Here is a 12,026-nt window from a genome sequence, read left to right as displayed (position 1 = left end):
GCTGTCTTCCGTCTTGCCGCGAGGGAGAAGAATAATGTGTTTTTTCCACATGTAAGCACTCAGTGAGCATCATACAGTTACGCTGGACATCAGTTTGCAATGATCCCCACAGAAACACCACTGCAAACTGGAATTACAAATAACTCCGAATTCCCCATTAGCTCTGCTAACAGCAGTGATGGAAATCTCTGCTAATGACTTTTAGCGATAGCCCTGCAATCTCTGACATTTGAATCAGCGAGTAAGACAAAGTTACAGAAAGTCCTTTGTCTGCATAGTCTCAACTAAATCCCCCAAACCTTAATCACCATGGAAACTACTTATCCTTAAAGCACTAAGGACAGCTGCAATAGTTTCTCTTGACAAAAATGGGAGTGAGGCTCAGAAAAATATAGGATTGTGCATAATGAGGCCTTTGATCTTTCATTTACATCTGCGTTTAGTAGGAACAACCTCAGTGAAGCAAGTTGAGTTGCAGAATTTAATTCTTCAGTAGGACAGAAGTAGGTTTGGGACATGGTTTAGTTCTGGTTATTTTTAGTTCTTTTTCCATTATCTCCATGCATATATGTTAACAGATTTCTTTTTCGCTTTTCTAGTAAGAGAAACATAGCAATGCAAAATAGTGTTCGTATATAAAATTAGGAGACATATTCCAAGCTTTGAGACAATCCTTTGGACAAATGGAAGTAATCAGTCCCACTGAGCTGCTGAATTTTGCAGTCTGAGATTAAAAATGCCTCAAATTCAGCACAGACCCCACCGAAATCCTGACATACTCAATTTCCATAAAGCACAGTATATTCTTCACTGTGCAGCAGCACTCACACACCTCCAAGCTGGAAAATGAGCGCAGGAACAGGCCACCTCATTTCCAGCTTTACACGAATTCAATGTCTTTATTTAGTTGCAAGGGTTGTTTCATTTCAAGCTAAGTTTTAACAGGTTTTATTGGAATAATTCCCAGAAGCGTTACCATCAGATAACCCCGCAGCTCTGCGGACGCTCCCAACTTAACTCAGGTGAGCAAACGCCTGGACGTCAAACGTGCAAACGGCCAAACACTGCTTGGTCACCATGTCGCTGTCATTTGTGTAAACCCACCGGTGTGTCTGTCCAAAGCTTCCCGCTTTGATGACCCCGATTGCGAGTCACACTGCAGCAACAGTAACGATTTGCATTAAACACCCCCATCGCACAGCGCCCCGCGTCCGCGTCTCCTCCCGCCGGTGGTTGGCGCCGCGCGAAGCCCCGCCCCTCACACCGGCCCCGCCCCAACCGCCGCTCCCCGCGCACGCGTGCTCCCGGTTGGCGGGGTCAGAGGTCAGGGGTGAGGGGTCAGTTCCGCCGGCAGCAGCATGGCGGGCGGGGAGGGCGGCGCGGCGGGCTCGGCCGTGCGGGATGGGCCGCCGCCGCCCCCGGAGCGGGTTCTCTTCCCGCCGACCTTCAGCGTGTCCGAGATCAAGAACAAGCAGCGGCGGCACTTCATGTTCCTTCGCTGGAAGCAGCAGCAGAGGAAGGTGGGGGAGGGCCCGGCGCGGCGGCCGGTACCGGAGGGCGGGGGGGCCCCGGTCGGCGGCGGGGCCCCGGTCGGCGGCGGGTCTGGCTAACGGGTCGCTTTCCCTGTCCCTCTAGGAGAAGCTGGCCAACAAGAGGAAGCGGAGAAAGGAGCGGGAAGCCCTGGGAGACAAGGTGAGTTCGGGCTCCTGGCGGTGCGAGGCCTCCTGGCCCGGCGGGGGCTCCGCAGCCCGGGGAGTCGCACGGGGTCTCCGCAGAGCGCGGGGAGCGGGGCGGGGAGCTCGGTGCCCGCTGGACACGGGGGCCTCCAGGGACCCCCGTAGGGCTGGGGAGGTGTCGGCTGCGCCAGGAGCGCGATGGGTGCTGGTTACACGGTGCTCAGCCGGGTGGGATGGGTTTAAAACCGATAGCAGCATAAAAGCAAGCCCTCCCGAAAAGCCTTCTCTGTGTGGTGTAGTTGGTACAGCTTTGTGCTGGAGGAGTTATACTCCAATAAGTGTTTTCTGTGTAAGTTCAAACCGTCAGCTCTGACCAAACAAACCCGGCCCAGACCTGGGTTCACGGCTGGGTTTGCTGCTTTTCCTGACCTGGGGCACACCGGCAGTCAGTTGTGAATACTTGTGTTACCGCAATCTCACAAGAGTTATATACGTTATATACCTTATATACTATTTATCATTGAATTGTAGGTGTCCAGGATGTCAAGGCTAAAATGTGTTGCTGTTGAAAGCGGAGTTTCTTTCTTCATGAAAGAGAAGCAAATTAGATAAGAAGTTTCCCTCCTATTATTTTTTTTTAACCCATTTTTTTAATTAGACTGAAATCAAGCAGCGTCACTATTCTAGCGATGCTTCTCTTCCATGTGATGTGCTCTGGTGTCCCAATACACATGCATATCTTTAATCAAGGTGATGTTGTGACTTCTTTTCTAAAAGTTGGCATAAAATATTAATATTTTTAATCCTATGTAGAAATATTCACAATATCATGGTAGTTTTAAAGTATTTTTCACAACACACTTTAAAGTTACGTGAATATGTTATGTTAATAAGCTTATTTGTTTTAGGCACCTCCAAAAGCCATACCAAAGACTATTGAAAATCAGAGAGTGTACGATGAAACAACCGTAGATCCCAATGATGAAGAGGTAACTGCTTAATTTCTGTATATGCTATTAAATTAACCATTTTTATCCAAGAAGAGATATAAAATGGGTTGATGAAACTTAACATTCAATGCTCTCCTGTTCAGGTGCTGATGAGTTACTTTTTACGTGTGATGGTTTCACTAAGAGGTGATGTTAATCTTTCATTACCTACATTAGATAATTGCCTTTTACGTTACTGTTATTGATAGCATGACCTGTCAATCAATGTTCATCACACTAGATTCTTAAAAAAATGTGAAAACCACACATCTTGTGATGATTAATTACAGGACAGGTCTTGTGAACTGAAGTTTTTCCTACTAAATTCAATTTCATCAGAATTTAGATCAGATTGAACAATTGTTCTTAAGTTATTTAATGTATGGTGGATTAACAAGACTTTTGTTCCTCCAGGTTGCTTTTGATGAAGCAACTGATGAATTTGCACCGTACTTCAACAGACAGACAGTTCCCAAGATTCTTATTACAACATCAGACAGACCTCGCGGGGTTCGTATGTTTTACTTGGAGAGTTCTGAGCGGTCAACTGGTTATAAGATACCAAGATTTTCGTACTACAATTGGCAAATTAAAGCTGAAAATAATAGCTTTCACATGGATTTCTTTCTGCCGTTTTATTCAGCAACTATCAGTAGTGTTGTATATGCATATAACCTATGAGTTTCTCTAGAACTGTTTGTTTTCTTCATAAAGCAAAACCAACCTCATGCATACGTTTTGATATGTGAATGATTTGCTTACCTAACTGGGGAGATTATGAACATTTGTGAAAAACATAAAAGAAGTGGTTTTAAAAACAGTAGGATGCACACCTCAGACAGTTTATCTGGAAACTCAGACTTTAGTACCTGAAGTAATAGTTATATTGTATTTCAAAATGTTATGATCTTTCTGTAAAACAGTGTCCTTAATAATTAATGAGTTTGGGATTTATGCTTTTGGAATTTTCCTGTTTTTCTATGATGGGGGTGGGGAGACTGAAAAATCCTCTAAATAAGAAAAAAAGTCCCTGATGTACTGCAGTCTACTGCAAGTATTTTTTTTTCCCACTGACTGCACAAAGTAATTTAATAGCTTTGTCTTCAAATGTTTATAGAGATACTGGAAGTAATTTATCATCAGGGGGGCAGCAACCCTCCATTCCCCTCGTATTCAAATTTGACACTGTATTTGCCACATTGCAATTTAGCTCATCTGTTTTGCAGAGAACGGTGAGATTCTGTGAACAACTGTCAACTGTTATACCTAACTCACATGTCTACTATCGAAGAGGACTGGCTTTGAAAAGAATTATTCCACAGTGTATTGCAAGGGACTTCACTGATTTAATAGTCATTAATGAAGATCGCAAAATACCAAGTATCCTTTTGTGTATTTGTTAAACTAGATCTGCTAGCTCTGAGCCTATTAGGGAAACAAAGTGATTCTGTAGTGTGCATCAAAGATCTATTTTAGTCTGAATTTTTTCTCTTCACTCTGCAGCTTACAGTGTAACTACAGAGTTAAAAATCACTGTGCCAACTGGAATATCTGATGGCTAATGGTACATGGAAGTATTAAGGAAAGTGCGTTAACTTTTTTTTTTAGTTTTTAATTTATGGATAAACATTATTTCAGTAAATTGAACGGTTTGATTAGCAAGTTTTTCTGACTAGGAAGTTGAATTTAATTTTGCTGACTAGGTAAAACATTACTAATTAATGAGTGGGAAGATGACAAGGTAACTGTGGTTAGCTATTGAAGCAAAATTTAATGGACTGACTTCAGAACAGTAGTTAACAGGTTTATGAATATATGTTGGAAAATATAATGAAACCGTGTAATTCAGACATAGGTTATGGATATAATATTTCAATGTAATACTGTGTTTCACAGAAAATATTCCTCTGTAAATTACATGTTCAGTTTTACCAGCCTTTTTTTTAACCATGTGAACAGATGGTCTTGTTTTAAGTCATCTGCCTGATGGTCCAACTGCTCATTTTAGAATGAGTAGTGTCCGTTTGCGTAAAGAAATAAAGGTGAGACTTCAACAAAATAATTTTTTAAAAGGGTAGTCTGTTGTTTAGTGATAAATATACTTAGTCTGCTTGAACTGTCAAAACTGATTGTGCTTTCGTACAGTTCAGCTGATCTCGTAAAGGTGTTTTTCATAAGCTAACAGAAAGTGAAGGATTGGTATATTCCACTGCCATAAGCAGCATATTTCCTTTTTCCATAGTTATTTGATGAATTGCTTTAACTGTCTGCCAAGTAGATCTATAGTCATGCCAATAAATAGGAGCTGATAGCCTACATCAATAGTGAATACCCAATGTATAGTACACACACAGAGTAAGGTACTTAAACATCAGCAGTATAGAAGATTTCAATAGATGTAGTTCCTAGTCTTGAATAAAACCTAATTATTATTCTTACAGCCCTGTCACCTCTTAGGTAGTTAAGGATTGCTTACATAGCCCTAATTAATTTGCAGTAAAATGTTCTTTTTCTTTTGAAATAAGTAATTTTTAAACTTCATCTGTTCTTATTCTAGAAGAATCCTTTATCTTTGTAGTCCCTTGTACTCTGAGTTGGCACTCCTGTGATAGGAACCCTGCATTATTTGCTCTAAGGGGTGCTGCTGGAAATCGGTGCAGGAGAGAGGAAATGTAAAATTACTTGTGTTTTTTCATTACATTTATATTGCTGGTACCAAAGATGCTGATGTTACCAGCTGCTCCTTTACTTGTATACAAACTTAGATTGCATTTGAAGAAATGATGAGGGCACGTTATCAGCCCTGTTAAAAGAATTTGGCCCTGGATGTCTTCCCATTATTTCAAACTCTGCTTTGATAATATATTAAAATCCTTCTGCATTCGATCTATTATTTGCATTCTTATCTCTTACTTTCATTTCAGCGAAAAGGGAAGGAGCCCACAGAACACATACCTGAAGTAATCCTGAATAATTTTACAACACGACTGGGCCATTCTATTGGTCGCATGCTTGCCTGTCTCTTCCCACACGATCCTCAGTTCATTGGAAGACAAGTAGCCACATTTCACAACCAGCGAGACTACATCTTTTTCAGATTCCACAGGTGATATTTTGATGTTTTTTTGCAAAACTCACAAATGAGAGAGAATATTCTTGTAACTTACTTCCTAACTCTTCCTTCCCCAAGATATATCTTCAAGAGTGAAAAGAAAGTGGGAATTCAAGAACTTGGGCCACGTTTTACGCTAAAGCTGAGGTCTCTTCAAAAAGGAACCTTTGATTCTAAATTTGGAGAATATGAATGGATTCATAAGGTATGTCTAAGTAATTATAATAGTCCTTCTTGGGAAGGGAGATTAACCGCAAAATTCAGCCTAAAACGGTATAAATGCAGTTCTCGATTCAGAAGTGTTTAACTGATATATTTAGAGGTACCTTTTTGAGAAATATGTGAAGTAGAAGAATTCTGCTATATTGCAAGTCAAAAACAAAAATCACAAGGATGATGAATATCAATATACCACAACTACTTATTTGCAGAATGTAATTTCTGTAACATATACAGATATAAGCAATTGTGAACAAGGGTGTAAGCTATTTTTGGAACCTTAGTAAACTTGAGAAGCTATTTTTGTACAACGTGAGTGCAAGAATCATAATATAAAAACAGTTAAGCTATTTACATAAATGTCAGTCACTTTTTAACAGTGAATGGAAAGTAACACTGACCACTGCACATCTTCAAGTGGAATGGAAGTATTACTCTAGGCAATGATAAATGACTTTTCCAGTCATTTTTACCATAAAATTGTAGTTGATTGGCAAAACTTAGAAGTCAGTATCCACGCTATACCAGAAGGAAAATGCTAATACTCATAGCATATTCCATGGAATGGGTAGTCTTGTTTGTTTTAAAGACACTTTGCTGTCAGCAGAGAACTGTTACATGTTCTTCAGTTCTGTATCATTAATCTCTAATTCTTCTCCCTTGTTAGTCTTGAAAAGCTGTAACTGTAACACATTTCACTGCCTACCCTACTGTAAGCTGGAGCGGTCATCCTTGTTTGTAGCCTGTTGCATGAATTTGCTGGCTAATGCATCATCTTTTAAATTTCAGCGCCGAGAAATGGATACAAGTAGAAGAAAATTTCACTTATAAGGGACAGCCATCTGCCAGTTGCTGGTGACAAGAAATACAACTGCTTTGAACTGTGGATTATCTCAGACTGCTAACTAACTATGGTACTGGACAGTATCTGTCTGCAAAAAGACAAACTGCAAACATTAAAACTTCTGCAGGAGCAGACTGAGTAGGATGCATCTTTCTTCCTAATTGCAGTTAAATCCAACGTGACAAGGACAGTGACTCTTTTTCCAGTTTAGCAGGAAAAACTATGGCAATGTCAGAGCAATCTGTAATTTAGCTGTCACTGAAGATTTGCCATGACTTCTGCTGTTCTGTAAATTACACTTTGCAACATCAAAGACAATAAAGATTTTTGGATAAAGATAGTCTCAAAGTATTTCTAGTTATACAGCTTTGCTTTTCTGTTAAGGAGCTAAACCCAGACATCTTCTATTAATCAGGTAAGAGGTAAACATTTTAAACCTCTTTCTAACTTACAGCATGCTGTTTCCTGACAGTGTGGTGATAGTTTTCCGAAAACGGTCTCCTATCTAGAGAACATTGAGAGGCTGTAGGCCATCCAGGAAGTCTGTGGTATTTTATTTCATTAACATCTTGCATAAAATAGCCATATTGCTGAAGTTACAAAAATAACGTTTGACTCTTACAGGTATCTCTTCTTTAAATGTTGTATTTAAAAGAGGTATATACCCAAAGCAGTCACTATTATTGTATATAAAAAGAAGTAAACGCTGATGGGAAAGAATTTGTAAGGCCAGCTTAGAGGAAGTACATAAAATGCTGCTCAGTTGAACATGTGAGGTCTCTGAGTGAGGTTTTTCCCATTAAAATCTTAAAAAATGCTTTTTCAGCCTCATAGCTATACTCAAGTCGGTATAACCTGCAAAATAAACGACTCTTCTGCCTTAAGTTTGCACATTCACTGGCAGCTAAAAAGCTAAGTTTTATTTCATTTACTTTCTTTTCATATGCAGCTAGAAGTATGTTTTCATATTTACCTGAAGAGTAAGATGGCTCATAGAGTAACCTATCCACTAGGGTAGAATTTATCTTCTAAAATAATAATTGACTGTCTTTATTTAATGTCTACGATAAGGGGCAGCTGTGTAGTTAAATTATAAACTAACAGCCCAAATATTTTGTTCTGTTCTGTTACACTTAGTAGTACTGATGAAGCCTCATTGCCTGGGGTTGGTAGTCTTGCAGAACAAACTTGCAGCAGCACAGAATATTTAAAGACAGGCTCGTGTACATGTTCTCCAGCTGCTGCAGCGTCGTGCAGTAATGGGTGAGGTGTCAACATATCCAGAAGTTAATCAACTCATTACAGTAATTTCAACACCAGGCTAAGTCAAGACACTTTTATTTTTTGCTTGGCATATAAAACTGATTCCCTTATGAAACAAAAGTGTTGTAACTAGGATACAGTTCATTTGGAGAGGTAGATGGTAAGATGTTTGACGACAGTAGCAATTCTACAGTTAGATTTGGCACGTCAAAGCTAAGCTTTTGTACAGACTGCAAACCAGGCCACTCCTTGAGGCACTCTGCCCCTACACACAGCAGCTAGGAAAAGATGCTAAAAGATCTGAAAAACAAAAACAAAATGTGGTTAGAAAAGTATCAGTGCTAAGTAAAGCAACTCTATATCTAAGAACATGTACCTTCAGAATGTGCCATGGGCAGCTAATTAGAAAAAAAAAATCCTTTTCTCAGATGTTTTATAAAACTACTGGTTTTTAAAATAAACTTTTCAACATGAAGCTGTCTGCAAGGGTATAAGATGATAATCAAAGCTATTACAAAAGAACTGAAGCTTAGTGTCTCCTGGAAGCCAAACAGCAAAGTGGAAGGACAGAAGAAGTTGTTCCTTGTCACTTGGTACCTATTTGGTCTTTGAAAAGCAGGGGGAGTCTGTGTAATTTGGAAATGACACTTTACAGAGGTAGTACTGACTGTGCAAACACGAACTCTATTGGGCCACTGTGAAAACACCAGGATTACAACTAAAGAAATTGCCTATTTTGAGGAAGTGCTTGCAAAAGATGATACAAAGTAGGAAAAAAGTTTTAGTATTGGTAACGTAACTAAAACTGCTATTCTCACGACTTTTGCTTGTAATATCAGCAGAAACAAGTGCTCTGTGCCAAAATCAGAAAGGGGGAAGGGCTGTAATTGAGAAATACTAAGTCTTTTGTGCCCTGTGTATGCACATGTGTGTGTGAGACAAAGGAAACATTATTCCCTGATGTCCACACCCGGGAATCACTAGACCGTGGCAAAGCTCAGTGGGGAACTGTATATGTCACTGATTAACATACAGTTTATTTGGCTTTTCATAGGTTATCAGTCTAAAATGCTTACAGATGATCTGATTTTCTCCTTGAATCACTGCTTACAGTAGTATGAACACAAGTCAGCATCCAAGAATAATATCTTTTAAATAAGAATAGTTGATAAATTCACAATAGAGATAACTTTAAAAGCTGCAAGAACTCTTAAGGCACATTTCAGTTATATTGTTGTAATTCACTGCTCAAAACAATGGGGGAAATGTTTTTGTTTGTTAAATAGTGAAACATCAACCTCTATACTGTTACTGCTCTGGTCTTTACTAGCATGAACCACCTTGCTTACACACAAACTTTTTGGAAGCTTTTTACTGTCTGCTTGAGGGGAGAACAATTTTAAAGCATAATTTTAACAACTCATTCTGACTGTGGTCAACTTTCTATAAAGCTGCCCAAATAATGCAACTCAAATTTATCCAACTACAATTCTTTAGGTGATACAAGTCAGCTATAAAACCAGAATTCTTGAAGGTCAAGACTCACTATGAGATTTCTAAGGATTGTGAACTACAGTTAACTGCATATCAGGTGCATCTGAATAACATGCTCTCAGTCCCAACAGATCCAAGAGAGAGGAGAGGGACATGGTAAAATTATAATGTATTTACTGTGGGCAAAATATCAAATTATTGGGACCCTCAGAGTCTTGGTGAGACTCCTGTGGATCTAAAACTCGCCTTTCTAAATAGGTTAATCTGAAATCTAACCACCAGAATTTTCAAGAAATGCCAGATCAGTAGTCTTCACAGTGATAGTAGTAGTGCTAATAAACCTATAAAAGCTTTGGAATGAAAATCCAAATGAGTATCCAACTGTTCCTAATTATTCAAACTGCTACCCATGTAGTAGCTTATGTAAGTGGAATATCCGCCTTCATACAATTCTTGGACTAAGTACTATTTAATTTTGGCTTAGAGGGCGTCTCCTAGAGGGAACAGAGCTCTTCTTTGAGACCACCACTAACCTATCTTTGGAAGTGCTCTTCCAAAGTTTAAGAACTAAAGTCTGCTTTATCTGCCACAAACAGGATTCACCATGTATGCTGTCAGGCAAGTAATCCTATGTGAGAAAAGGGAAATAATACCCTTGCACAGAAGGAAGATACGTCAGAATTACTGTACAACCAGGTTAGTCCAAATAGCAGCTGAGTAGTAGCTGGTGCAACTACTGCTTTGCTGCAGCAACAGAAACTGTTGGAAGCTCTGCAACAGCTAAATGCTACTCATAATATTTATGAACAGCATGTGTCCAGTACAGAGCTGCCAGCAGAATGGGGCAGGAGGGGCCCACAATGCGGATCTAGACCAACGCCAGCTGCAGAAGTCAGGTGTCTCTTCTGAATACTTTTACTACAAACAGTCTCATTTAAAGCCTGCTATTGTTATCTGTTATTGACAGAGCAATTTATGAATCGTAACTCAAGAACTTACCACTGAAAGATACCGAAGTAGTTCACGTAATTACAAAAATGAACAAACTTTCTGGGGTCTGAATGGATTTGTACTTGATGATACTCCTGTCAGGAGAGGATCATGTTGTGCATTCTGCAGGCAGAATTGCTTCAAGTCTGCTGCAGCCTGAGAAACCTAGTAATAGTGAAAGTTTGCATTAGGATTCATAGAACACTTGACTGAGGATGTAGCTAAAGCAGAAAGTATAAAGAATACTGCTAAATGATTCTGCAATACAGCTTATGTAGATTTTATACAACAATTTCATCGTATTTTTTTTGTTTCTTAAATGCAAGTAGTTTTGCAACATTAGAATCAGAATTAATTTGTAAATTTTTCATGTTAAACTTCTAAGCCTGAAGGGTAAAAGATGAACATCTTGGAGATGGCTTTGTTATGAAGATCCTTGTTCTAGCCTCAGTTGGTTAAAAATACAGCCTATAGTTTAAGATGCTCTATTCAACTGAACTGGCATTTTATCTTCCCTTGGAAAGCCATCCTTACTATAAGATAGCGTGTGGGTTTTTTGGTAGGCAGCACCTACCTAAAAGCAGTGAAAAAAATTATCTGTCCTGCTTTTCTTTGCTGTAACTCTGAATTCATTAAAAAAAAAAAGTTTCAGGAAGTAGCACCTTCAGTGGTATCTTGTATTCGCAGTTTGCCCAGAGTTTCTCTAATTGGGCAGGGCCCAGTCTCACCCCGAAAATGCACAAGCTAAATGCACGCAGCACGTCTTGCAGCAAAGTCTCCATTTCAGTGTCAGGACCAGGCCAGCCAAGGCAACCTGTTGTATCCCCGGCTCGGGTGCCCTGTTCACCGGGCTGATGGAAGAAGAGTATGTCCAGAATAAGGAAATGAAGGGGAGAGTGGGCACGTCCATCCCCGGGCAGCGCTCGGCTGAAGAGCGGCCCGGGGGTCCCCGCGGGCTGCAGGAAGCGAGAGGGTGCGGCGGGCCAGTCCGGGCCCTGCTAGGGCCGAGCCCCGGGAGGCGGCGGCAGCGGGAAGGGACCCGGCTGCGCGGCTGGGGAGGCCCGACAGAGCTCCAGGGCTAAAGTCCGGGCGCGGGGCGACGCCGCCCAGGAGGGCCAGGGCAGGTATGGGCTGTCTGCCCCGGCACAGCTCCTGCCCCAGCCGCCTCCGAGGAGCGCCGCGGGGCGCGGCCGCGGGACGGTGTAATGGCGGCGCATCCGCGCCGTCCCGTCCCGTCCCGTCCCGGCTCCGCTGCTCACCTTCACGCGAGTCACGCTGGCCTCCAGGCGCAGCTGCTGCACCACCTTCTTCATGGCCGCCACGTTGGAGGAGCCCGACATGGTGGGAGCGGCGGCGGGCACGGCAGGCGCGGCACACCCAGCACAACTTCCCGGCGCGTCCCAAACTCTCCGGCACGGCGGCGCCTGCGCAGCAGCCGG

The 12,026-nt window shown here is 41.3% G+C and overlaps 2 protein-coding genes across 2 annotated transcripts; one reads left to right on the top strand and one right to left on the bottom strand.

The window, feature by feature from the left end:
- The first annotated feature begins 1,328 nt into the window (after positions 1-1,328).
- RPF1 (ribosome production factor 1 homolog) lies at positions 1,329-7,168 on the top strand. The gene is made up of 9 exons (XM_065842422.2): positions 1,329-1,520; positions 1,636-1,692; positions 2,585-2,665; positions 3,080-3,175; positions 3,892-4,045; positions 4,625-4,707; positions 5,590-5,771; positions 5,856-5,982; positions 6,786-7,168. The coding sequence occupies exons 1-9, from the start codon at positions 1,359-1,361 to the stop codon at positions 6,825-6,827; spliced, it is 984 nt and encodes a 327-aa protein (XP_065698494.2). The 5' UTR covers positions 1,329-1,358; the 3' UTR covers positions 6,828-7,168.
- Positions 7,169-8,162: 994 nt separating this feature from the next.
- On the bottom strand, positions 8,163-12,020 carry GNG5 (G protein subunit gamma 5). Its single transcript, XM_065842423.2, has 3 exons — positions 11,847-12,020; positions 10,597-10,752; positions 8,163-8,403 (listed from the first exon to the last, which is right to left on the bottom strand). Exons 1-2 carry the CDS (start codon positions 11,925-11,927, stop codon positions 10,627-10,629), a joined length of 207 nt encoding a protein of 68 aa, XP_065698495.1. The 5' UTR covers positions 11,928-12,020; the 3' UTR covers positions 8,163-8,403; positions 10,597-10,626.
- Positions 12,021-12,026: the final 6 nt, after the last annotated feature.

Source organism: Patagioenas fasciata, chromosome 6 (genome assembly GCF_037038585.1).
Source record: "Patagioenas fasciata isolate bPatFas1 chromosome 6, bPatFas1.hap1, whole genome shotgun sequence".
NCBI lineage: Eukaryota > Metazoa > Chordata > Aves > Columbiformes > Columbidae > Patagioenas > Patagioenas fasciata.
This window is presented reverse-complemented; position numbering and strand designations above follow the sequence as displayed.